At 38.7% G+C, this 25,831-nt stretch overlaps 2 protein-coding genes across 3 annotated transcripts; one reads left to right on the forward strand and one right to left on the reverse strand.

Annotated features, from left to right (window-relative positions):
- Nucleotides 1-1,826: 1,826 nt before the first annotated feature.
- LOC119264073 (histone-lysine N-methyltransferase set-1-like) lies at nt 1,827-5,922 on the reverse strand. Its single transcript, XM_037541473.1, has 7 exons — nt 5,902-5,922; nt 4,526-4,634; nt 3,837-3,999; nt 3,518-3,710; nt 3,005-3,100; nt 2,574-2,681; nt 1,827-1,946 (listed from the first exon to the last, which is right to left on the reverse strand). The coding sequence occupies exons 2-7, from the start codon at nt 4,626-4,628 to the stop codon at nt 1,827-1,829; spliced, it is 783 nt and encodes a 260-aa protein (XP_037397370.1). The 5' UTR covers nt 4,629-4,634; nt 5,902-5,922.
- A 4,294-nt stretch (nt 5,923-10,216) lies between these two features.
- LOC108427773 (bifunctional apoptosis regulator-like) lies at nt 10,217-25,588 on the forward strand. 2 transcript variants are annotated; one of them, XM_017698244.2, is made up of 8 exons: nt 10,217-10,522; nt 13,138-13,447; nt 14,870-15,077; nt 17,117-17,286; nt 18,883-19,027; nt 20,850-21,023; nt 22,094-22,293; nt 25,014-25,587. In XM_017698244.2, exons 2-8 carry the CDS (start codon nt 13,170-13,172, stop codon nt 25,204-25,206), a joined length of 1,368 nt encoding a protein of 455 aa, XP_017553733.1. In that variant the 5' UTR covers nt 10,217-10,522; nt 13,138-13,169; the 3' UTR covers nt 25,207-25,587. The 2 variants fall into 2 exon arrangements, with proteins under 2 accessions (XP_017553733.1, XP_017553734.1); XM_017698245.2 differs by lacking the exon at nt 10,217-10,522 and adding an exon at nt 11,678-11,695 and having other exon boundaries at nt 25,014-25,588.
- Nucleotides 25,589-25,831: the final 243 nt, after the last annotated feature.

Below are 25,831 nucleotides of genomic sequence, written 5' to 3' on the forward strand. Positions count from 1 at the left end.
TACTTGTGGGGACCAGTTTTTATCCAAGTTTTCAAACGCTGTTTCGATCCATTCAAACACACCTTCTGCTGACACACTGACTGAAGGTGTGTTGTGGGGACGTCGTGAGCGTCCAGAATAGAGTGATAATTAACCAAGATTAAAATCCCTGTGAAAGTTCAAATCTGCTCTACCTGTCCCACTACCACTAAGCTACTGTAAGCACATCATTAAACTGTGTTCGGGTCTACTGACTCACACTAGATAACAGTCTAAATAAATTTCTTCCTCCTTTTAGGTGCTAAAAATAACAAAACTAAAAAAACCGTGACAAAGAAAGACTGTAAAACTCTATACGGAGCTATGAACATGAATGTACCTGTTGAGTAGTGTTAGTTGGACCAGTAGCATCATCCATTTGAGTCTTTGACAGGAGGGAAGGACGGGAGTCATGCGCTACCATAGCATTATCTGTAACGCTGCTTATCTGTAAATGCATATTTCATAAAGACACTATTTTAGAAAACTAAAACATAGGAAAAAAAAGGTCAATCTGATGAAAATACTGTATGACAGACAAAAAGACTACTGACTTCTTCAGACAAAATCTCTTAGAGGAGATGCATGGCAACATACACCAGACTTCAGAGAAAAAAAAAGTAAAATCATAAAAAATTTCTTTCTGCCCAGCCAAGCTCTGACCACCTTTTACACACCCTAAACAGGTTTTATGGGCACCTTTCACACTCTATGCTAAAGTTCCTTGTGGGGACCAGTTTTTATCCAAGTTTTCAAACGCTGTTTCGATCCATTCAAACACACCTTCTGCTGACACACTGACTGAAGGTGTGTTGTGGGGACGTCGTGAGCTGTCCAGAATAGAGTGATAATTAACCAAGATAAAATCCCTGTGAAAGTTCAAATCTGCTCTACCTGTCCCACTACCACTAAGCTACTGTAAGCACATCATTAAACTGTGTTCGGGTCTACTGACTCACACTAGATAACAGTCTAAATAAATTTCTTCCTCCTTTTAGGTGCTAAAAATAACAAAACTAAAAAAACCGTGACAAAGAAAGACTGTAAAGCTCTATACTGAAGCTATGAACATGAACATACCTGTTGAGTAGTGTTGGTTGGACCAGTAGCATCATCCATCTGAGTCTTTGACAGGAGGGAAGGACGGGAGTCGTGCGCTACCATAGCATTATCTGTAATGCTGCTTATCTGTAAATGGATATTTCATAAAGACACTATTTTAGAAAACTAAAACATAGGAAAAAAGGTCAATCTGATGAAAATACTGTATGACAGACAAAAACACTGACTGCCTCTTCAGACAAAATCTCTTAGAGGAGATGCATGGCAACATACACCAGACTTCAGAGAAAAAAAAAGTCAAATCATAAAAAATTTCTTTCTGCCCAGCCAAGCTCTGACCACCTTTACACACCCTAAACAGGTTTTATGGGCACCTTTCACACTCTATGCTAAAGTTCCTTGTGGGGACCAGTTTTTATCCAAGTTTTCAAACGCTGTTTCGATCCATTCAAACACACCTTCTGCTGACACACTGACTGAAGGTGTGTTGTGGGGACAGTCGTGAGCGTCCAGAATAGAGTGATAATTAACCAAGATTAAAATCCCTGTGAAAGTTCAAATCTGCTCTACCTGTCCCACTACCACTAAGCTACTGTAATGCACATCATTAAACTGTGTTCGGGTCTACTGACTCACACTAGATCACAGTCTAAATAAATTTCTTCCTCCTTTTAGGATGCTAAAATAACAAAACTAAAAAAACCGTGACAAAGAAAGACTGTAAAGCTCTATACTGAAGCTATGAATCATGAATGTACCTGTTGAGTAGTGTTAGTTGGACCAGTAGCATCATCCATCTGAGTCTTTGACAGGAGGGAAGGACGGGAGTCGTGCGCTACCATAGCATTATCTGTAACGCTGCTTATCTGTAAATGCATATTTCATAAAGACACTATTTTAGAAAACTAAAACATAGGAAAAAAGGTCAATCTGATGAAAATACTGTATGACAGACAAAAACACTGACTGCCTCTTCAGACAAAATCTCTTAGAGGAGATGCATGGCAACATACACCAGACTTCAGAGAAAAAAAAAGTAAAATCATAAAAAATTTCTTTCTGCCCAGCCAAGCTCTGACCACCTTTACACACCCTAAACAGGTTTTATGGGCACCTTTCACACTCTATGCTAAAGTTCCTTGTGGGGACCAGTTTTTATCCAAGTTTTCAAACGCTGTTTCGATCCATTCAAACACACCTTCTGCTCACACACTGACTGAAGGTGTGTTGTGGGGACGTCGTGAGCGTCCAGAACAGAGTGATAATTAACCAAGATAAAAATCCCTGTGAAAGTTCAAATCTGCTCTACCTGTCCCACTACCACTAAGCTACTGTATGCACATCATTAAACTGTGTTCGGGTTTACTGACTCACACTAGATCACAGTCTAAATAAATTTCTTCCTCCTTTTCGATGCTTAAAATAACAAAACTAAAAAAACTTGACAAAGAAAGACTGTAGAGGTCAAATTGAAGCTATGAACATGAATGTACCTGTTGAGTAGTGTTGGTTGGACCAGTAGCATCATCCATCTGAGACTTTGAGAGGAGGGTCCGTCCGAAGTTGCATGCCGCCATAGTATCAGCTTGTATGCTGCTTATCTATAAAGGCAGTTTTTAGTGATATGCTTCTGTTTCTGTTTACATTTACATTTATGGCATTTGGCTGATGCTCTTATCCAGAGCGACTTAAAATTCAACCCTAACCCTAACCCATTTGATCATTTTACACAAGTAGGCGAAGGCAGTGTTAGAAGTCTTGCCCAAGGACTCTTATTGGTATAGTGTAGGGTGTTTACCCAGGCGGGGACTGAACCCTAGTCTACAGCATAGAAGGCAGAGGTGTTAACCACTACACTAACCAACCACACTGTTTTACATAATCTGTATGCGATTAAACATTTGATTTAAAATTGTTATTATACCTGCTGAGTTTTCACATTATGTTCATCCCCAGTCTTTAAATGGAAGGGATGGTTGGAGTTCTCTACATTTGCATCATTAGCTGTTTCTTCACCCACCTGCAACATTTTTAATAAGAATTAGTTATAAAGCAGAAATCCGATTCCTGTCTAACTCATGCAGATCCAGAGTTTCACCATTATCTGATTATTCAAGACTATGTAAACACATTGAATTAGATACTGACACAATCTGATTTTCTGCAATTATCAGATTATTAAATGTACACAAAGTGAATCAGTTACTGACACAGTCTGTTATTCTGCAGTTATCAGATTATTAAGTGCATGTAAACACACTCACTAATCTAAAATAATTGGTATTTTGATTGGTATTTTGTTATGCAGATTTTTTTCTCAAAGTAATAGAGACAAACATATTTCTAATTTATTCAAACTATAATTCAAGCACAAGGTTATTTAATACATTCTGAAACACTGATAGCCGTTCTGTTTACTGTGTACTGTGCAACATACCTTTGTTCTCCACGGGCAATCTTCACCTCCATAGTCATAAGTTACTTCTTCTCCTTCTTTGATGTCATTCAAGGCAAACAAACAAAGGTGGGGTTTTCCATTCACGTCAATTTTTTTCATCCTACAGTTTGGATGTTGGTGTTCGTCATTAACTAGCCGTCCAAATGATCCATCTTCTCTAGCGGCATCAATACTTATAAAGATGGAAACATAAAAAAGGGCTTACACAATATATTACACCAAAATTAGAGTATCACTTAGTTTAGCGTAGTATAGTTCAGTATAAGGAGTGTAGTTTAGGAACAACTTGAAATCTTACCACCATGTTTTCCCTCTCCACTTAAACGCAAACATAAATGCAGCACATGACGGGTGGTAAAGTTTTCTTCTTCTCTGGGATTCTGCATCATTTATCATATCTCCTCTATATTCAACAACAAAATCTCCTTTGCAAATTGAACCCTTTGCAAATACACCACGTCCTGTAAAACACAACAAAAACATTTTCAACAAAACAGGAAAACTTTTCTCTATTCTACCATTATTCATTTGTCTATGGTAATATGAACCACAAAAAAAAACACAAAAATTGACCTCAACAGATGGTCGCTCATTTGAGATAGACAGCAATATAGTGCCTATTTAATGTACCCTGAAGGTTTGCATCAGATGCTCATATGGGCGGTATGGGCAACAATTTATATCATGGTATAATTAAGATTACTGATGCTTTTGGTGTATATCACAGTTTAGTATATTTACATTAATGGCTACCACAAAGGACTGACTTTTACTGCAGCTCACTACACAAGAGGTGAGGGAGTCAGTGAGGTCTGCACTGTTTGTATGTTGTGTTATCTGCATTTACATGCACACTGGTATAAAAGTAATGACAAAACTAATACCTTAAAAAGAGTTTCACCTGGTAAACCACATGAACTGGTATATCACCCAACCAGTGTTAGATTAATAATTACTAACTAATAAATCTATCAGACACCACCTTACCTTTCACTGCATTGATGTATTTCACCTCTAGTCTGCATGTTTTGTCTGTCTTTGAAACAACGTGCTGAATTGCATCCTTAAGGGGACTGATACGGGGTGGCATTTCAAACTGCAGGGAAATATTTCACAAGTTAGTTATCAATGGATTTAATTAAGGATTGAGAACTTTACAATGATTACCTATATATGATTTTTAAAATTTATTTCTTATACCCAGATACTTCAACAGCAAAGGAACTGCATACTTTCAAGATTTCTCATTTTTTCAGGCCACCACCTCTGAAAAGCCTTTGAGTAACATATGAAACTCAAATATAAAACAAAAATGGGAATGTGGTAGAGTTCAGTGTAAAAACTGGTTTGTATTATCCAGCTTCTGGTTTACCATGCCCAGTGTTAAATCACTCAGGGCCAATATCTATATAAAATATAGCTGTGAAATAAACTATAATCAAGATGTTTTATTTGTTTGTTTGTTTTTAACAACCTAGTAAAGTGAATGACACCATGAAATTGGGCTGCAAAGTCAACCTGGTCTGTGCAGTAAAAAGTAGTAAAGCCTAAGACCTCGAGCTCAGTTAAATAGCTGGCCCAATGCTCTCACTTTGGTTTAGCTCGGTTTAGCTTTCAGTGCTTTGACTTTTTCCCTTCGGTTTTGTTACTTGCTGATGCTCCAACGCCGAAATATGTTGTTTTAACGTCGTAGGGCACAAACCACTTCAGCCGCGGCTGCCGGGAATGGAAGGGATTAAGAGCTTAACCGCGAGGTTGGAACTGGCTTGTGTTTCGAACTGGCCCGCTCCACCTTAAATGAAGCGGCAGTTAATGTTATAAGAACTGAGGCGCCATAATGTAATTGCTGCACCGCTTAAGGTGGAACGGCAAAATTCGAACTAGACGTTGGCGAAACGGAAGCCATCTTCAGCCCACTTTAGCCAGGGCACGATTCTTACCACGAGAAAGGTTTATGAACGTGTTTCTCCATAACACGCAAAACTCTGCCGGGTTCGGTTCGGTACATTTCACAGAAACATTGGACACTTACTGAACACCTCTCAACGCCTCCCTGCCTGCTGACCTCTGGGCTTTAAATCACTTCTATCTGCTGAATGTACAGCTTAATGCCAGCTGTGTTAATGATGAAGGTACACGTGGCTTCAAATTAAAAGTCTGCCAACGTAACGCGCAGAGAAAAAGAAAGTTAATTGTATTACATTTCTCTATAAAGCACTCTAGGTCAAAATCTGTGGTTTTATGTGTATTCTATGAATTCACTTAAAGTCACTAAAATGTAAATGTATAATTGTGTGTTTATATACATACATACATACATACATACATACACACACACTATATTGCCAAAAGTATTCAGTCACCTTTGCAAATCATTGAATTGAGGTGTTCCAGTCACTTCCATGACCGCAGGTGTGTAAAGCCGAGCCCCTAGGCCTGCAGACTGCTTCTACAGACATTAGTGAAAGAATGGGTCGCTCTCAGGAGCTCAGAGAATTCCAGCGTGGTGCCGTGATCGGACGCCACCTGTGCAGCAAGTCCAGTTGTGAAATTTCATCACTACTAAATATTCCACAGTCCACTGTCAGTGGGATTATAACAAAGTGGAAGCGATTGGGAACGACAGCAACTCAGCCACGAAGTGGTCGGCCATGTAAAATGACAGAGCGGTCAGCGGATGCTGAGGGGCATAGTGCACAGAGGTCACCGACTTTCTGCAGAGTCAATCACTACAGACCTCCAAACTTCATGTGGCCTTCAGATCAGCTCAAGAACAGCGTAGAGAGCTTCATGGAATGGGTTTCCATGGCCGAGCAGCTGCATCCAAGCTTTACACCACGAAGCACAATGCAAAGCGTCCCTGTGAGGGATGGATGGGGTCGTCCACAATGCTGGTGGCTTTCCGGATACAACGTGTGATGTAGATGTCCATGATGGAGGGGAGAGAGACCCCGATGATTTTCCCAGCTGTCCTCACTATACACGGTAGGGTCTTGCAATCCGAGGTGGAGCAATTCCCAAACCATCACCTTAGTTTTGTCCACATTCAGAGACAGGTTGTTGGTTCCACACCAGTCCGTTAGCCACTGCACCTCCTCTCTGTATGCTGACTTGTCATTTTTGCTGATCAGACCCACCACAGTCATGTCATCAGCAAACTTGATGATGAGATTTGAGCTGTACTTTGCCATCAGTAGAGTGGACTAAACACACAGCCTTGAGGGGCACTGGTGCTCAGTGTGGTGGTGCTGGAGGTGTTCTTACCCATCCTGACTAACTGAGATCTCACAGTTACAGTAGTCATTGAGGCAGGACACTGGAGGCTTCTTTGGCACAGGGATGTTGATGGTGGACTTGAAGCACATCGGAACGACTGCAGTGCTCAGAGAGATGTTGAATATGTCCGTGAGAACATCAGCCAGCTGTTCGGCGCATTCTCTGAGCACTCTGCCTGGTATGCTGTCGGATCCTGGTGCTTTTCATGGGTTGACTCTATGTAGAGTTCTCCGCACATCAGCAGTGGACAGACACAGTGCCTGTTTACTTGGAGGAGGTGTGGTTTTCCTTACCATCATGCCGTTCTGTGCCTCAAACCTTGCACAGAAGTTATTAAGCATGTCTGAAAGGGAGGAATCACTGTCATAAGAAGGTGGAGGTGACTTGTAGTTGGTGATGGCCTGGATGCCCTGCCACATGTACCGTGTGTCAGCAGTGTTTTGAAAATGATCATGGATTTTTTTTGAGGAGGCGCGCTTAGCCTCTTTGATGGCCTGGGAGAGCTTGGCTCTTGCCACCCTGAGGCTTGCTTTGTCCCTTGACTTCAAAGCCTTGTCTTGGGTTCTCAGCAGCATGCACACCTCTGCAGTCATTCATGGTTTCTGGTTGGGGTGACTTGTGACGAGTTTGGAGACTGTAACATCATCAACGCACTTGCTGATGTAGCCAGTCGCTGATTCTGTGTACTCCTCCAGGTTGATGGAGTCACCGGTAGTAGCTGCTACTCTGAACATCTCCCAGTCAGTGTGCTCAAAACAGTCCTGAAGAGCAGAGAGAGCTCCTGGTGGCAAGGTTCTCACTTGCTTCTGGTCTGGTTTGGCACATCTGATGAGCGGTCTGTATGCTGGGATGAGCATCACAGAGATGTGGTCTGAGTAGCCATAGTGGGGGCGGGGCTCAGCCCTGTACACGCTGGGGATGTTTGTGTAAACAAGATGCAGCACGCGAGCCCCACAGGTTGCAAAGTCTGCATACTGGTGAAATTTGGGGAGTACTGACTTCAGATTGGCATGGTTGAAATCACTGGCAACTGTCTGAGTTTGTGTTCTGGAGGTCGCTGATTGCACTGAACAGCTTGTTCAGTGCGGCCTTAGCATTAGCACTGGGAGCTATATGCACCACTATTATATACAGCGAACTCGGCTCTCTAGGCGAATGAAAAGGCCTGGCTCTGACAATCGCAAACTCCACCAGCAGTGAGCAGTGACTGGAGACTAGCGCCACGTTTTTACACCACTCACTATTGATGTAAACACATAGGCCCACTCCTTGAGTCTTACCGCTCAACTCACGTCTCTGTCCTCACAGGAAGCACAACAGGCCGTCGAGCTGAACAGCACTTGCCTTGCTTCTGCCTTCTTGTGCATTGCCAGCAGGCTCATGCAGTGCCGTGGATCATACCAGGCCTAGTTCGCACAGCTCTTCCCACAGTTCGTTTGTGAGCAGAGACTGTGGTTGGTTTCTCAGCTGTAGCAGGCTCTGGTGTAGGTAGACGGTGAAGCAGTCATGATGATTTGTCTTGGTGGGGTTACACAACAAACAGTAAACCAAAGTAGCAAAAAGCACAAGCACCATTTTGTTGTTCCCGAAGTGGCTGCTGCAGCTACCAGCTGCACCGCTGAAACCAAGTTGGGCTCAGCCCCTTAGTTCCAGTGAAAGGAACTCTTAATGCTTTAGCACCAAGAGATTTTGGACAATTTCAACTTTGTGGGAACAGTTTGGGGACGGCCCCTTCCTGCTCCAACATGACTGCACACCAGGGCACAAAGCAGGTCCATAAAGACGTGGATGAGCCAGTTTGGTGTGGAAGAACTTGACTGGCCTGTACAGAGTCCTGACCTCAACCCCATAGACCACCTTTGGGATGAATTAGAGCGGAGACTGTGAGCCAGGCCTTCTTGTCCAACATCATTGTCTGACCTCACAAATGCGCTTCTGGAAGAATGGTCAAAAATTCCCATAAATACTCCTAACCCTTGTGGAAAGCCTTCCCAGAAGAGCTGAAGCTGTTATAGCTGCAAAGGGTGGGCCGAGATCATATTAAACCCTATGGATTAAGAATGGGACGTCACTCAAGCTGATATGCCTATGAAGGAGATGAGCAAATACTTTTGGAAATATAGTAAAAGTGATTCTGAATTTATCATAGTGAAATAAAAATCATAAAATTATAAAGGCCAGAAAATTACTAAAATTTCACATACCTCTGTATGCAATCAATTAGGTGAAAGTTCTTTAAAAAAAATTGTGTCTTTTTGATTTGCATAAACTCACATTGAATTACATGCAACTAGCTAATATTATTCACAATATCAATAATAATAACTAATTGGAGAAACGTAATAAAACATCTGAGGCTTACACCCAGATGCTATAGTTAATTACAGCTAACTAGCTCTTTTGCAGAATAATTAGAGCTATTTAACTAAGTTAAGGGTTGAACACTGGTTATACATCCGTGAATATTTGATACTGCACAACTGTTAACATGGGTTATCATTTACAGTCACTTGGTTCATTTACTGGAGGGGACATGCACCACTGCATTATCAACTGCATAACATGAATGTGATTTTAACACTTATTTATTGTTGTTTTAGTTTATTGTTTTATTAATCTTTACTTCAATTAATGCATCTGTAAATAGTGTACAGCAATACTTTTGCCCCTGTTTTGGGCTTGTTTTTCTCTATACTGTATTTGTACTGCTGCAATAGAAGAATTTCCCTCTTTATTCTGTATTAAAAGTGATCTCTCGCTATCTATCTCTATCTCTCTATCTATCTATACTGGTTTGTCATACAAATGTGCTTACCTTGTGTTTCACTTTTGCTCATCTTCACAAGGTCTTAGCTCTTCAGGTGGCATCGCCTGCAAATATTCTTCTTTCTTGTCCACAGTGTGGATTGTCACCTTTAACACTGAAAATGTCTTTATTTGGCTGAAATCATTCCTAATGGGGACCAGGAAGTGGGCGGTATCTGACCATATTTGGAATACGTGTGTGTGCAGAGCAGTGGGTGCAGTACCAGCCGGGGACTATAAGGGGGCGCCATCACACACGCGCACTCTGTTCCAAACATGCGGTATGGGTCAAAGCTAAAAACTTCACAGGCACCTTTTTAAGAGCTCTTCTATTCATCTAAAATGGTTTCCCTCATGGGGACCAGGTTTTTTGTCCCCACACCGCAATTGGTCCCCATGACGTGACTGTGTAAACAGAATCTTGTCCCCACAATGTGATGAATACCAGAACACACACACACACACACACACACACACACACACACACATATTTTCTGAGCCCTTACATATTTTACTCCCTCAGGGTCGCGAGGGGGTGCTGGAGCCTATCCCATCGGTCATTGGGCGGAAGGCAGGATACACCCTGGGCAGGTCGTCAGTCCATCGCAGGGCACCAGAAGTTCAATGAAGTCAAAATTTAAAATCAACCAGCTTTTTTTTGTTTGTTTGTTTACATTGCAGTAATGGAAACATTTGATACAGGGCTTCAGTCAGATGAATCGGTCAGGGTGAGGAAAACAGGTTTTAGGCAGAGCTTACTGCCAACTTCACTATTATGTTTAGTGGGTGTTACTTTCGCTTTACTGCCAGCTTTGAGGTTTTTAATTCAGTGTTCAGTGAGTTCCGCTTTCATTTCCACCAGAGCTTCATCACACTGCCGCCTGTGCACTTCTCCAGGGTAACGTAAGTAACAAACAAGCCTGAAATGATCGCTCTCTTTAGACTTCTGCTTATATTCTAGCTGGCTTTTCTGAGCAGTTAATGTTACTGACGTTCTGTTAGTGCCAAACTGACTAAACTGACATGCCAGAATAAACAGAATTCTGTAGTTTTAGTTAAACAGCGCTTTATTGACTGATTAGACTGACACTTGTGAACTGTCACCTTTTAAAATTCAAATAAACCACAGAAACTCAGTTTTCTACACAAGAGATGGTTCTTCGAGAGATCTTTAGTAAAGAAAAGGTTCTATATATGACCATGAACATTTAAAGAACCCTTAGCATGATTAAATAGTTCTTTGAATCATGAAAGGGTTCTTCAGCTTGGTGAAGAATGTTCTGTTCTATAGAGAACTTTTTTGATAATGGAAGGAAAATTGTTACAAGCTTTCACAAAAGAAGAACGTGTTTTGCTGCTATATAGAACCTTTTCCAAGATTATTCCGTCTTACATCTATCCGGAGAACCCTTTTATGAGGGTTATAATCATGCCAAGTGTTCTTTGAGAGTTCATGGTTCTATATAGCACCATGTTCTTTACTAAAGAACCCTTGGAGAGCCATCTTTTTTAAAAGTATACCATAAACCTTGTGGCTGCATCTTTATAGGCTGGCTTATGACCATGAGACCATTAAGGGGAAAATTTTAAAGGGAAAAACAATTTTGTTCATGTCTGCAGAATTTAGTAGTTTATATTAAAAAACAAGTAATTCTAAGTGGTTTGATGGGAAATGATTGATATTTTAGTGATAGGAACCAGGGGTCCTGATGTCTACAACACAAATATAGCCATTTATTTATCAAAAAATCACCACAGAATCTATGTGTGTTCTTTACATGACATAATTTTCCTAATGAACCAGTATTTTACCATCATCATTGCATATTAAAAAATTATGTATTTTGGGGGGGACTATTTGGCCTTAGAATGCCCTACATGTACCTCTCTGTTGTGAATGAGTTTGTAAAATATGTCTTAGGCCTAAATTTGATCTCGCAACTATCATAAAATAATGTTTTAGACATCAAGCAATTTATTTATAACCATTTTGTGTAATAACACTTTTAGATGCATTTAACTCTGGATGTCTGGTTACTATCACCAACACTATGAACAATATCACATCAAACTGCTGTGAGTGAGATTTGAGATTATTAATAATTTAAGGATTAAGAATTTCCCTTTTAAATTCTCAAACTTGGAAGTTTGTCCACGTCAGAGGTGCCTTTTTATTACAATATAAAGCACCCCACTAAATATCTATGCTTTAGGCAGCAATTTTGATGATATGAATGGTAAATCTGCAGGACCTTATTTTAGGCCAATGATATACAGGTTACATGACATACATACAGCACAATCTGTGCTGAATGAACTCTTTATGCTTATTTATTTCTTTCATAGTCGGATTAACTCTTATATTATTGTATTAAGCCTGTTAATTTTGAGGCTCTGTATGTGAGCCCGCTTTTCAATGCCTCAGTCGCAGAACAAATGCATTAGTTACACAGTAGTTACTGAATTGTTTATAGTACACACTTTAAAAAGTATCTTAAAAATTGTCTTAAATTATCTTACAAAAATATCTAATCATGCATAGAGTCCTTTGAGTGGTCATGGTTCTATACAGAACCATTTTCTTTAACAAAGAACCCTTGAACAAATATCTTTTTTAAGAGGGTAGATGATGAGTAATTCATATGATGCTGAATAATTCATAGTAGTTACTATATAATGCATAGCAGTTCCTACATAATTTACAGTGGATGCTAGTACATTGAAATAATGACTAGTAGTTCTTGAATAATTTATAGTACATGCTGAATTATTCATGGTGGATACAGATATAATCCACAGTAGTTGCAGGAATTTATAGCATATACTGAATGAATAATTTATAGTAGATACTGAGTCACATAGTTCATACTAAATGATTTATAGTACTTAGTGAGCAATTTGTATTAATTACTGAATAATTGTAGTATATACTGAGTAATTTCTAATATATATTGAATAATTAACAGTAGTTACTGAATGTCACAGTAAATACTGGATACTTTACAGTAGACACTGAATAATTTATAGTAGTTTCAGAAATTTTGTAGTTGGATAATTCATAGTAATGACTGAATTTTTATAGTAGATACTTTATCACTTATAGTATAAACTTAATAAACTGCATAAGTATATAGTATATATAGTTTTGCTTTATTACTTAAATGTAATTACATGATAACATGATTAACCACATAGTAACTGCACTATCTGTATTGACAGATTTCCACCTTTTTTCTGTTTTTTGTCAAAAACTTGGCAAAAACATTGCAGGTTTTTACTTTTCACAAAAAATGACTGTAAAAGTTTCATCAATAACATTTAATTAAATTCAAATAATAATAAATTCCACACAATTTCTCCAGCCATGCTTTTGTTGTTGCCAGTGATAACTATGACTTCTAAGAATGAACTGCAATATTTGCTGTAATGAACTCCTAAAGTGCAGAATTAACACTTGCTGTGCTTTTTTATGTAAATGCATGTATACCATGCAGTAATTCACATGTTCATGCTGGCAGGTGATTAACTGCTGTATTCGACAACCACACAAATGAACAACTTGCAGAATCCAGAAGACTGCACAGTAGAGCTTGGCTATCTCAGTGATGATGATTATGATGATGATGATGATGATGATGAAGGCCTCCCACAGCAAGAGTTCACCTGCCACTGCTGCTATCAAGTCCTGGTGGATCCCACTACGCTCAACTGTGGACACAACTTCTGCCGTCACTGCCTGGCTCTGTGGTGTCAGGCCTCACGCAAGAATGAGTGTCCAGAGTGCCGCCAGATCTGGAGAGGCTTTCCCAAAATCAACGTTTCATTCAGGTAAGACTGACCCAGATTAAAAACACCTGCCTATTAGGTGTAAAAATTCTTTGAAGGCAGAGATTCACTTACATGGATTTTTGAATGTTAGAATTATACTATAACTTATAATAGTATTCAAATAAAAATATCCTCATTTGTTAGCCAATTTAAAAAGCAACTCTAAATTACACCACAGTAATTCACAGTTTGCGCATTTCTGACACACACCTTACTAACTGTTGCAATGTTTACATTTACAGCATTTGGCTGACGCTCTTATCCAGAGCGACTTACAGTTTGATCATTTTTGTACAGGTAGTCGAAGGTATTGTTAGGAGTCTTGCCCAAGGACTCTTATTGGTATAATGTAGGCTACCTGACCAGATGGGGTTTGAACCCCAGTCTCCAGCATAGAAGGCAGAGGTGTTACCCACTACACCACACCAACCACTGTGTGGTCACACCACCAATGTGTGTCAAACTTTGTGTTCAGGCCACATGGCAGAATCCATAACACTTGCACAAAAAGACAAAAGAAATTAGTAGCACAAAGTATAATATAGACACACATAGAGAACATTTAAGTCATTTTTCAATAAAAAAATAAACTGGCTTTACCAGATTGTTCATAGCAGCCGTGCCTGTCTGAGAACCAACAAAATATGAATGTAAGTTAATTTAAGTTAATTAAATGGAAACCATGCTTATATTAATAATACCAGGGGAATCTTTTAGCCACTTGACATTAAAGTGGCAGATTTTCATGCCTAATAAGGAGGTTTGGACTGAGAAAGCTGCCCTTTCGGATGAGCAGAGATTAATGCTAACACTAATACTGGAACTAGTCAGAGCAGCGCTATGTGATGAGAACTCAAAGTCTTTCACACAAGGTCTTTCAGCAAACGTCAGTGAAACAATACATATGATGGCATGTATGTGTGCATTAATATTAACTAATAACATTTTTAATCACAAATATGAGCAACAACTGATTTATCGAGCTAACTCTCAGCAGCTAGCTTAGTTAACTGATCTTAGCATTGTTATTGTTAGATATCATATTAAAATGCATCCTCTATATAAACGTTTTCAGCTTCAGGAAAGAAATAAAACCATCTCCACCCTCCAGATGACCAGGATAGCATGAGACATTACACATTCTATACTTTCCACTATTTCTGATCCTAACAATTCTAACTGATTTACTGCCACCACCATCCTCCCTGCAGGTTTGGTTGAGCAGATCTGTCCTTCGTGTGACGGAGGAAGTGGTGTGTAGAAACGATTGTGACTGGCTGAGAGGCGTGTCTGTCGTTATTGCAAATGTTTAATCGGATTGAATGTACACATCTGAATGAAGTCAAGTCAATGTAGCACTCTTTTTCAGTGTTGGTAGAAATAGTCTGTGTACTGAAGTAAATGTGTCTGTGTTCTCTGCAGGGATCTGGTGGAGATGCGTTTTCGGACTGATGTAGAGAGGAGAAGGCAGACCATTATGGCTGACCCAGCCATTGTCCAAGCTCTGCGGGCCTTCCAGCTGTTGGAGCATGAAGTCCTCCATCGGGCCCCTCCACCAGTGCAGTGGCGGCCATGGTTGGGCACTGGCAGCTTCTTCTCTGGAGTCCTCATTGCACTCACCACGGTCACCGTAAGTGACACATCTGTGCTTATCAATGTGGAAAAGGAATATTTGGACATGTATATTTTTATATGGAATATACGTTTGAAACGTATTGTTTCATTAAAAAATTTATTTAAAATGCTAATTACGCAAAAATATTTTTTGGCTATTTTCATACATAATAGATAAATACACTGCATATATCTTTTCCATTTGGAAACACTATCACAAGTGCCTTGACATGATGTAAACAATGTGCTTATGACTTTTTATGCATAAAATCAGTTCACTGGTTCACTTACCATTAATTGAGGTGGACTGAGTAGCCTAAACCCAATATAGCATACACTTAAAATAGATGGTGCTTGGAGTTCTTTACTAAAGAAAATGGCCTTACATAGAACCACGATCCCTTTGCGTGATTAAGGGGTTCTTTGCATCATGAGAGGTGTCTTCAGACTGATGGAGAATGTGCTGTAGATTATTCTATATGGAACCTTTTTGAAAATGGTTCTTCATAGCGCCAAAAGGGGTTCACTATTGTTGGGGTGTCGAACTTATAACAACACAAGAACCCTTTTGCACCTTTGAACCTTTTCATGATGCAAAGAACCCTTTCTTTGAGTGTTCATGGTTCTATATAGAACCATTTTCTTTAATAAAGAACCCTTGAAGCACCATATTTTTTAAGAGTGTAATAAAAGTACAACAAAAAAAACTTTGATAAATCTACAAAAACTGCTGAAGTACTGCGCAACTTTGCAGCTCTTCTTAATAGATCCAGCATCTATCAACAGTGTAAGCGATTACAAAGCAGTTCAGGAGAATTGCGGGACTAAAAGTGATCAGCTGAAATGTAACGAGGATAAAGTAGAGCTCTTTACTCTCACGTGTGCTTAAGAAGAGTTATAAAAAACTTGTCGTTTTATTCCAGTCAGTCTGTAAAGCATTTCACAGCCCATTTTGTTTGCTGAATTGTATTTGTTGTTTAGTTGTTGACCGAAAACCTTGCTCAGAATCAAGAATGGGCTCAAAATTTCATGTTCTTCTTCCTCAGAATCTGACCAAATGGGATACAGGCCGAGCATTACTTTACAGGAGTTATGTAATGTGATTTGTCCATTTTCTGTTTTAGTATATGCTAAACACTTTAATTCGTTAAGTCTTTAAGTCGTTACTGAGCGGTGCTTAGCGTAATGATGCAGTTACTGTGATGAAAAAACCCTGATGTCATTTGTGATAATTCTTCTAAACCAATCACACCATCAGAAGAGCTGCCAAAATTTTCATTAATATTATTCATGAATACAAGTATGAGTATGAACTGGCTATTTGAGGTTATCTCAATGCTAAATGTTTAAATGTGATTTTGGGGGAATATGAATGGTCGTAGTTGTCAGCTCCATTGCTTCCCATAATTCAGTGCATGTTTAATTGCCTCATATTAATTCATTTGTGCAAGGAGTCTGGCGTAATTGCTGAACAGAAGTGTGGCAGTGTTTGTGTACCAGCATTCTTGCATAGCATTCTGCAAATTCACCTGCACTAGGTCACCTGAGTGAATAGATAAAAGTGAAGTTATTTCTTCCAGTATTCACCAGAGAGCATTCCAAGAAATACCAAGGAGGAACTATCAGTCCATTTACTAGAAATATTTGTGCGCGCAAGTGTGCCTCTGAATGCTCAGCAGCCACTTTATAGGATACCCACATTAGCTCCTTGCAGGTGAAAAGTTAGAGACTGTAGCTCATCTGTCAGTGGGAGTTTCTAATAAAGTGGCCAGTGAGGAAATGTATACGTTTAGTGTTTTTTATAAAGTGTTCAGTAATTGGACGCATAAGCCAGCTGTTTCTTGTAAAGTGGCCAGTGAGTGGAGATATAACATAACAGTTTCTAATAAAGTGGCCATTGAGTGGATGTATGAGGTGAGATGTTTCTAAAAAAGTGGCCAGTAAGAAGACATAAGAAGTAGGTGTTTCTAAGTGGCCAGTGACATGATGTATGGTGTTTCTAATAAAGTGAGCAGTTGGTGGATGTCTGTGTCTGTGTTTTTTTGGCAATGTCAGGTGGTGTTTCTGGTGTATCACTGGAGCAGTGGGGATTCAAAGGTAGAGCTGTTGGTGAGGAAGCCATTGGGTTTGTGGACAGCGGAAGAAGTGACCATGTGGATGGAGAGTCTGGGACCATGGGCTTCTCCGTACAGAGACACCTTCCGCAAGGAACAGCTCAACGGCAGGTACAACACTAACATGATGCTTAATGTGTGTATCAGTAGGGAAGAGTGGGGCACAAACTAACATGAGACGAAATGTAAAATGGATATTTTCTTTAGTTAACAGGTTCAATTCAAACATGCTTTTCGTCACCTTCTGGCATTCCCATGGCAACATCATCTGGCAATGTTCACAGTGGTTGGACAAACTTTTTCATTGTGTTGCAAAATTCACTCCTATATTATGATCTTCCTCCTGGTGGCTTAAATTGTGTTCATTTAAATATATGTGTTATTTAACACTCATAAACACTTTTTGTGGTATATGAATCCATGTCGACAGAGGCTTTAACCCAGCGTTCCAGCAAATTCTCTCAAAGGAAACTGAGAGAGATGTCCATGTCCCCCATGGAAATTTAAAGCAGTTTATTCTTTGGAAGTTTTTTCTCCAAATATACTATGAATGTCAAGTAAATTGTGCTAAAACTGAAATTTATTTTGTTCATTTTTAGTATACAGACTTGAATGTGAATGCGGTTGTTTTTATAGTGGTCATACGAAAAGGAGGTTTAGAGATTATTTGAATCTGCTGTTTCTTCCTGACCAATAGGTGACAGAAGCAGTGTATATACTGTATATATGGGTGTTCTCAGGCGATTTCTGTTGATACACCATTTCTTTTCTTAATTCAATTCAATTCAATTCAACTTTATTGTCATTATACAATACAGGGTAGTACAGTATAACAAAACACTATCGGGCTACTTTTCCAGTGCAGTGATAAAAGATGCATCGTAAACAGTGCAAAGACAAAAGACAGTAAAAGACAAGACAAAATGTGCATGGTCAGTAGGTACAGGTGTCGAACGTAGACAAAATGTGCATAGGCAAGTGTTATAGGTGTATTGGACGTATAGACAGTTAATGCATAGTCAGATATTCAAGTGTGTCAGGTATATAGACAGAAATGTGCTGGTGAATTGCAGTACAGTACAGTAAATGCAGAAGTACTATTGGTAAAAAAGAGATGTAAACAGTGATCTGTATATAAAGTGTACAGTGCAGGTTAAGACAGTATGCCAGGGAATTTATTTGTTCTGGAATTTATTTTGCATATGTTTTGTGGATGTGGATAGATTTTTTGGTTTTTGCCACTCCCAGCATGGAATTGTTTTGAGTTTGATGCACCCATGCCCCAACAGCACCTGTCTTTTTTGCTTTATTTTTGTGACTTCTGCACTGCTTCTTCATTTTTGTTCTTTTATATTTTTCTGTTTTTAGGCTGGGAATCTTGTCTGCTTCAACCAACATAGAACTGTATTAGCAACTATTACAACTGGTCCCAAGTCTAAAGAAGCACTCGCATTCATTCTGCTTTTGGTGGAATTGTACATAAATGTCAGCTGCTAGAAAGAAAGTTTTCAGTTGTAACAAAGATGTGAAGTTTGCTTATGAAAATATTAATCTTTAAAAATGTTCAGCAGCAACCAAATTGTGTTGTGCCCACTCTCCCTTAATCTAAAATAGAATTTATTTAAATGACTGTTAATAACAAAAGCTAATAAAAAAGGTGATTGAGCGTATGTGTTGGTCTAACTCAACGTGTGTGTTTGTGTGTAGATTGTTGAATGTACTTTCAGAACAGGACTTACTGAAGCCCCCGTATAGTGTAGAAAACCAGCTTCATAGACGTGCAGTGCTGAAAGAAGTGCAGCGTGTGCAGGAGTTGGGCTTTAAGCGTCCTCAGACTCTGTGGGAATACAAGGTAAATTTATATAATATGGAAAAAGTCAGTACCATAGATACTTACAATACAAATGTTATTTTGTTAGTAACAAATACTACTGTGAAGTGAAGGGTTATATTCCAAAGTTACCCACCTGCTCTGAGAAAATCCATTCCTAAACCTGTAGGCTTGGCCTTCCGAGATTTGTCGGCCGTTTCTTAGAAGCCCTCATAGCAAATTGAGATATGCGATATCAGAGCACATCACACTTTCAGTTAGAGCTGCATGCAAAATGGGAAATAAATGAACTGCTGCTATGTGTCGCTATGCTTTCACCACAAGTGAATGACGCTGCAGTGCTGCAATCTTACTTTCGGTTTGGGCTGGGAAAACACCTTCAAAAGCATGTGGATGGAGACAGGAGCACTTTCAGCTGATCTGTGGTTGCTCTCAGCAATATTTTCCTTGAGTAAATATCTTAATGACCAAAAAGCAAAGCAGAATAACTGTTTTTACACTTAATTTTAATGAGCTAAATCAAAAAACTAATGTTTTAACTGATTAAAAAAGGGTATGTGAAGCGTTTGGATGTAACTGTGGCTTGCTGCAAACCCATCTCAAACAAGATGGCTCAAAACACCAGCCAAACTCGTAATTTGCAATGCTAATGATTGTGCTCTCTTGCACATTACAGTAGTGCTGACCAGGGAATCTACAGAGAGCAAGTTTGTGCCTTTACCCTGAAAAATTTACTCAATGATATTTTTGAGACGGTATGCTAAAGGGGGGCTTTTGCCCCTTGTCTTGGGAACATCTTGCCAATTATATATTAAATTAGGTAATCTAATTGTTGGGTGATAGTGATTTATGGATTCCTTTTTCTGTGTACATTTCAAGATGAATGGACCAAAAGGAATGTCACAAAATTACTTGGAAAATGTCTGGTTCCCTTGACTTATATGTAAAGTGTGTCTTCTTCTGCTGTGAAGTTATCATTATGGAGATGCGAGGTTTTGGTCTGACAGCAGAGATATGTTGTCGTTGCCTAGACTAAACCAAAATTTCCAAAATAGTCACTTTACATGAGAAGGAAAAGATGTCTTCAACTTTGAATGCAAGTTAATAGAACATCATTTTTGTTCAAGTAATTTTCAAGCCATTTTTAAAACATCATGACATTGTAGCACAATGTAAAGACCAACTGACATTTTCAAATTATGTAAAAAATTAAAACGACAATAAAATGGAAATACAAGGTTTTGCTTATATATACTTTCCAGAAATAATTTATTATAAACCCATATATCACTGTAATCCAATGTTAAAAATATATTTTTTCCTCTAGATTACACAAAAATGATGGTTCTTTTGTAAAAAAAATTATTCTATATATAACCATAAACATTTAAAGAACTCTTTCCATGATTAAAGGGTTCTTTGCTTCATGAAAGGGTTCTTCAGATGGAAAATGTGGTATAGATGGCTCTATATAGAGCGTTTCTGAAAGGGGTTTTTCTTTTTTAACAATCCTTACATCTTAACAGTAGAAGAACTCTTTTTTATGCTCTATAGAACCCTTTTCAAAAAGTTTCTACATAGAAGCCTCTACAGCACATCCTCAGTAAATCTGAAGAATGCTTTCATGATGCAAAGAAACCTTTAATCATGGAAAGGGTTCTTTGAATGTGAATGTTTCTATATAGAACCATTTTCTTACGTAAAAAACCCTTGAAGAACCATTTTTAAGTGTGTACCTTAATATGACAAATTGGCTTATAATGATCAATTACTGTAACTTTAATGATTGCTCTAATAAATATTTATTTGTGTTAATAGTTCATTTTATATGAATCCTCTTTAGGCAGTTAATGGAGGAAAGTCTCTCTTCCTTCTCATTGGCATGAACGACTCCCCACGCTTCACCATTCTCTACATCTACTTATTTGACTACTATGATTCATTCTTGCCCTTCATTCATATCAGCTGTCCATCACTGACAAAGAGTTCTGAAGATAATCTCGCCTTCAGGAACCTGGTAAGATTGTGTGTGTTAGTGTTTGTCTCTGTGCATTTATAGGACAGAAGTGTTCAGAATGCCCTATTAAACCAGGGCTGACTTTGTACAGTACTTTTTACAAAAACTGCATGTTTCATTTTTAAAACTGAAAAACAACACTATTTATTTTTGGTTATTGAGTTTAAGCTTATGGAAAGTCAGAGACCACCCTGTGTTTATTTAATTTCCAGTCAAAACAGTTGTTAAGTACAATTTATTGATTTTTTTCATCATCAGAAGACAGATATTTAACAGAAAATTACATAGAAGCCTTAACTGATATGTTTTAATAAAAGTGTGTCTCTTCACCATTATTACAGCTTCCATTTCGTTCAGAAGACTCACTTTCAGTTTTTCAAAAGAAATCTGCAGGGATGTTTTTTTCCACAGCTCGAAAGTTCAGTCTTAGAAGCTGGTTGATCATTTTCTGAGGTAATCCAACAGATTCAGTGATGTTGAGGTCTGGACTCTGGGGTGGTCAGTCCATTGCCCAGCTTCTGTGTTTGATGTGTATGTCTCCTTTTCTCAGTGAAGCTTCTTGACAGCTCCACATCCTTTCAGACCCATAGCGCTGAGTTGTCTTCTCACAGTAGAAGGATGGACAGAAACAGCTGTGGATGTTTTCAGATCTGAAGCAGCTTGATTGTCTCCTCCCTCTCAAAGATGAAAGCTTTGAGTGCTGTTTATCAGATGAGGCAGTTTTGGTGGGCTATCGGGTCTTCTAGGTGGTTATTAGGAGTCCCATTTTCTTTGTAGTTTTTAATCATTTGAATCACCCCTGTTTTATGACTGATCTTCAGAAATATCTACTTAGAAATGAATTACTTTTATTTAATGTCTGTTTTGACTGGAATTTAAATTAAAAAAGGGTGGTCTCTGACTCTTGTGCAGTATAAAACTGTATTACACTTACCTGTGTGTATAATCATTGGTCTATATCTTGCCGTAATTCACAGCTCTCAAACAAAAAACCTCATAAATGTACAATAAACAGAAGCATCCCTCTCTCTCTCTCTCTCTCTCTCTCTCTCTCTCTCACTCTCTTGCAGCAAGAGACTCCAAACTGGAAGCAGTGGGCAGAGTTTTTGGTGAAGTATAGCCTCCTGCCCTATCAGCTGCTAGCAGACTTTGCGTGGGATTGGCTAGATGTTCATTACTGGACAGTGCGCATTGTCCTCTGGAACGCTTTATTACTGACCCTACGAGAAGCCTGCCTTTTACGAAATGTCTGGGGCCGCAGTAACATCACGTAAGCCAACAAACTGCTACATTATTAGCTGAGAATTCCTATTGTTAAGTTGTCTCAACAAAGCCAACAACTTAGCAAACACTTTGGATCCCACAGCAATAACTTAGTAACACCTTAACAATGACTTCAGATACCATATAAACATCTTACCAACACCTTTGCAACCACCTGGGATGCCATAGCAATTGCCTTGTAACACCTTAACAACCACTTGGAATGCCATACTTGCCAACACCTTAGCTACCATTTTTGATGCCATAGCAATGGCCTAGAAACACCGTAGCAACCAGTTGAGATACCACAACACATTAGCAACCACCAGGGATTTCATAGTAACAGCTTTATCAAGCCAACTTGAAGGGTATTCACAAACTTTCTTCTTCTAGTTTTTAATAGTTTTCACCCAATTTACTCATCTATCTCATATTGCAATGGAACATATGGTCACAACTTTTTTGGAATTAAGGTTGTAAATTCAGCAACACTGTGTAAAATGTAAATAAATGTAAAAAAAAAAAACAAACAGAATGCAATGATTTGCAAATCTCATAGACCCATATTTTATTCACAATAGATCATAGAACACATGTCAGATGTTGAAAATGAGACATTTTACCATTTCATGAAAAATATTAACTCATTTAGAACTTGATGGCAGTAACGTGTCTCAAAAAAGTTGGGTCAGGGCTCAATCTACCATTATGTAGCAACCCCTCTTCTTTTAACAACAGTCTGTAAATGTCTGGGAAGTGAGGAGACCAATTGGTGGAGTTTTGAGAGAGGAATGCTGATTCTAGCTGCTAAACAGTCCTGGCTCTTCTTTGCTGCATTGAAAAGGTCTGGACTGTAGGCACCTGGACTCTTCTTCTGTGAAGCCATGCTGTGATGGATGCAGTATATGGTTTAGCATTGTCATTACACATTGTCTGAATGAGAGCCTTTCTTGTTCTAAAACCTCTATGTACTGATTAGCATTTATAGTGCCTTTCCAAGCTGCCCACACACTAATGCAACCCCATACTGTCAGAGATGCAGGCTTTTGAACTGTGCACTGATAATAAGCTGGATGGTCCTTCTCCTCTTGAGCCAGCAGGACCCAGTGTCAATGGTTTCCAAAAAAGAATTTAAAATTTTTCCATTTTGACTCAGTCCATGGCTTCTTCTTTGTGTAACGGGGAGCAAGGTAGCGGATGCATGTGCAGAGGTAAGCGACTCTTATTGAGGGCAAATCCAGGGTCATGGTCAGAACAGTCCAGGGTCATAGAGCCAATATGGAGAAATCGTGGGGCAGACATGACAAAACCACACTACAACCAACGGTACAAACATAACGAGCAAACATAGACCAATACATCAAACAAAGACCAGCAAAGACCAAGTACAAACACAGGGCTTAAATACAACAGGGATAACGAGGGACAGGTGGAAAACAGGTGGAGACAATTAGGGGAGGGGTTACAAAACAAGGGGCAGGACTAGAACACCAAAACAAATGCACATGGAATAAACCAAAACAAACACATACAGGACTGGGAGGGGCTAATCGTGACACTTTGCATGATACAGCTTTAACTTGCATTTGTTTATTGCACAGTGAACTGTGTTCACAGGCAATGATTTCTGGAAATGATCCTGAGCCCATGTACTGATTTCCAGTACAGAATTGTGTCTGTTTTCAGTGCAGTGCCACCTGTGGGCCTGAAGATCACAAGCATCCAATGCTGATGGCCGGCCTTGTCCTTTGCGCACAGGGATTTCTCCAGTTTTTCACAAAGATGAACCTCTGCCTGTCTTTGTTTCAGAGAGACTCTGCCTCTCTAAAATGCTGATACCCAGTTATGTAGTTGTGAATTGCTCTTCCAGCTGATTTTTATTAGTACCACTTACTGTTCCAGCCTTTTGTTGCCCCGTCCCAACTTTCTTGAGACATGTTGTTGCCATTAAGTTATAAATTAATGAGTTAATGTTTTTTTTTAATGAAATGGTAAAATGTCTCACTTTCAACATCTGACATGCGTTCTATGTTCTACGGTGAATAAAATATGGGTCTATGAGATTTGCAAATCATTGCATTCTGTTTTTGTTTACATTTATTTACATTTATTTACATTTCACACAGCATCCCAACTTTTTTGGAATAAGAGTTGTAAAACAAACAAAAAACAAAACAAAAAAACCTACATTTAACCTGTTTACATTTTACAGTTTAAGTTTTTTAAAAAGTCTAAATGATGGCAGATTTCAATCTGTTTAGATGTGTGCACTAAATTTTGCAGACAAAATAGTTTTTAAGTGTGTTATTAAGATGTGTTCACTTTATTTCACTTATAAAATCAACAAAACGTCATTTAAGCAAGGTTGTTCAAAGCTTTGCCTCAAACTCTGTGTCAGTGTTAAAGGCACAGTACTTACCCAAATCCCCAAACATTGTAAACTATGGGGAAAATGCTTTACAAGAAAAATGTTAAATATTTATTATTAGCCCTTTAATAACATTTGCTGTCTTTCTTGCAGTCCAATTTGTATCTGGTTAAGTAGTACAGAGTAATTGGTAATGTTTCTGCTTCTAGAGTTCATGAGCACATCCCGAGCACAGCTTTGTTTTTACTTTGTAGTGGAGATTTTAATCTTAATATCTTTCTGGTGTGTTTTTGTCTTCTGTAAACTGAAGAAGACTTTAAAATGACCTCATTATTCTGGTCTGTATGCTTGAATTGTAGGTCAGTGCTCTGGATGGTCTCCCAGCACTTGTTGGCCACAGCGTTCACATGGTTGTTTCAGAGACTTTTCTGGCCTATGATTCCGCAGTTTGTGTGTAACTGCATCTTCTACTGGATGCTCTACTTCTACCCTATCATTAATACATTCACACTGATACAGCTAATATATCCACATATATTCCGCAGACCATAGCACACACACAAAGCAGTTTTTTCATGTCATTTTCAAATGTAAATTACTGTGCAAAAGTCAGAGACCACCCTTCTTTTCATTTCCTGTCAAAAGTTACTGTTTCAGCGTATACTGAAATTTAGTAATTGAAAGGTGCTCTCTGAGTTTTGCACAGTGCTATACATTCAGATTTCTCTTCTGTAAAATGCACTTTTTCCTTCGACATTAAAACACAAAAATATCTGATACTGTGATCTTTGAGAACATCTACTCTATGAAAGCATCTAAAATGTAAATATTTAATGTTACTGTCAGATTATAATTATATTGTGGATGTTGTTTAGAAATATAATGTATGTGTGTGTATATCTGTGTGTGTGTGTGTGTGTGTGTGTGTGTGTGTGTGTGTGTGTGTGTGTGTGTGTGGAATAAAGACAACAAAGAGCTATATGTATTTTCAAAAAAATAAAAACTTTATTTTTAGAAGATTCTTTGTTTTATTTCATTTTATTATTTTTTTTGTTTATTCATTTTGCAATTTACATTGTAATTGCTTTAACATTGTAAGTAGGTCAGTTTTTCCTAGTACTCCAGAATACATACAGAATATATATATGTATATATATATATATATATATATATATAT

This window comes from Pygocentrus nattereri, chromosome 9 (genome assembly GCF_015220715.1).
Source record: "Pygocentrus nattereri isolate fPygNat1 chromosome 9, fPygNat1.pri, whole genome shotgun sequence".
Lineage (NCBI taxonomy): Eukaryota > Metazoa > Chordata > Actinopteri > Characiformes > Serrasalmidae > Pygocentrus > Pygocentrus nattereri.

Bases quoted from the DNA above. Each gene is read 5' to 3' on its own strand.
- LOC119264073 (XM_037541473.1), bottom strand. From the start codon at position 4,628: ATGCCACCCCGTATCAGTCCCCTTAAGGATGCAATTCAGCACGTTGTT. The intron at 4,000-4,525 runs GTAAGGTGGTGT...TGTGTTTTACAG, and splicing joins ATACATCAATGCAGTGAAAG to GACGTGGTGTATTTGCAAAG. The intron at 3,101-3,517 runs GTATGTTGCACA...AAAATGTTGCAG, and splicing joins ATTGCCCGTGGAGAACAAAG to GTGGGTGAAGAAACAGCTAA.
- LOC108427773 (XM_017698244.2), top strand. From the start codon at position 13,170: ATGAACAACTTGCAGAATCCAGAAGACTGCACAGTAGAGCTTGGCTAT. The intron at 17,287-18,882 runs GTACAACACTAA...GTTTGTGTGTAG, and splicing joins AAGGAACAGCTCAACGGCAG to ATTGTTGAATGTACTTTCAG. The intron at 21,024-22,093 runs GTAAGATTGTGT...ACTCTCTTGCAG, and splicing joins ATCTCGCCTTCAGGAACCTG to CAAGAGACTCCAAACTGGAA.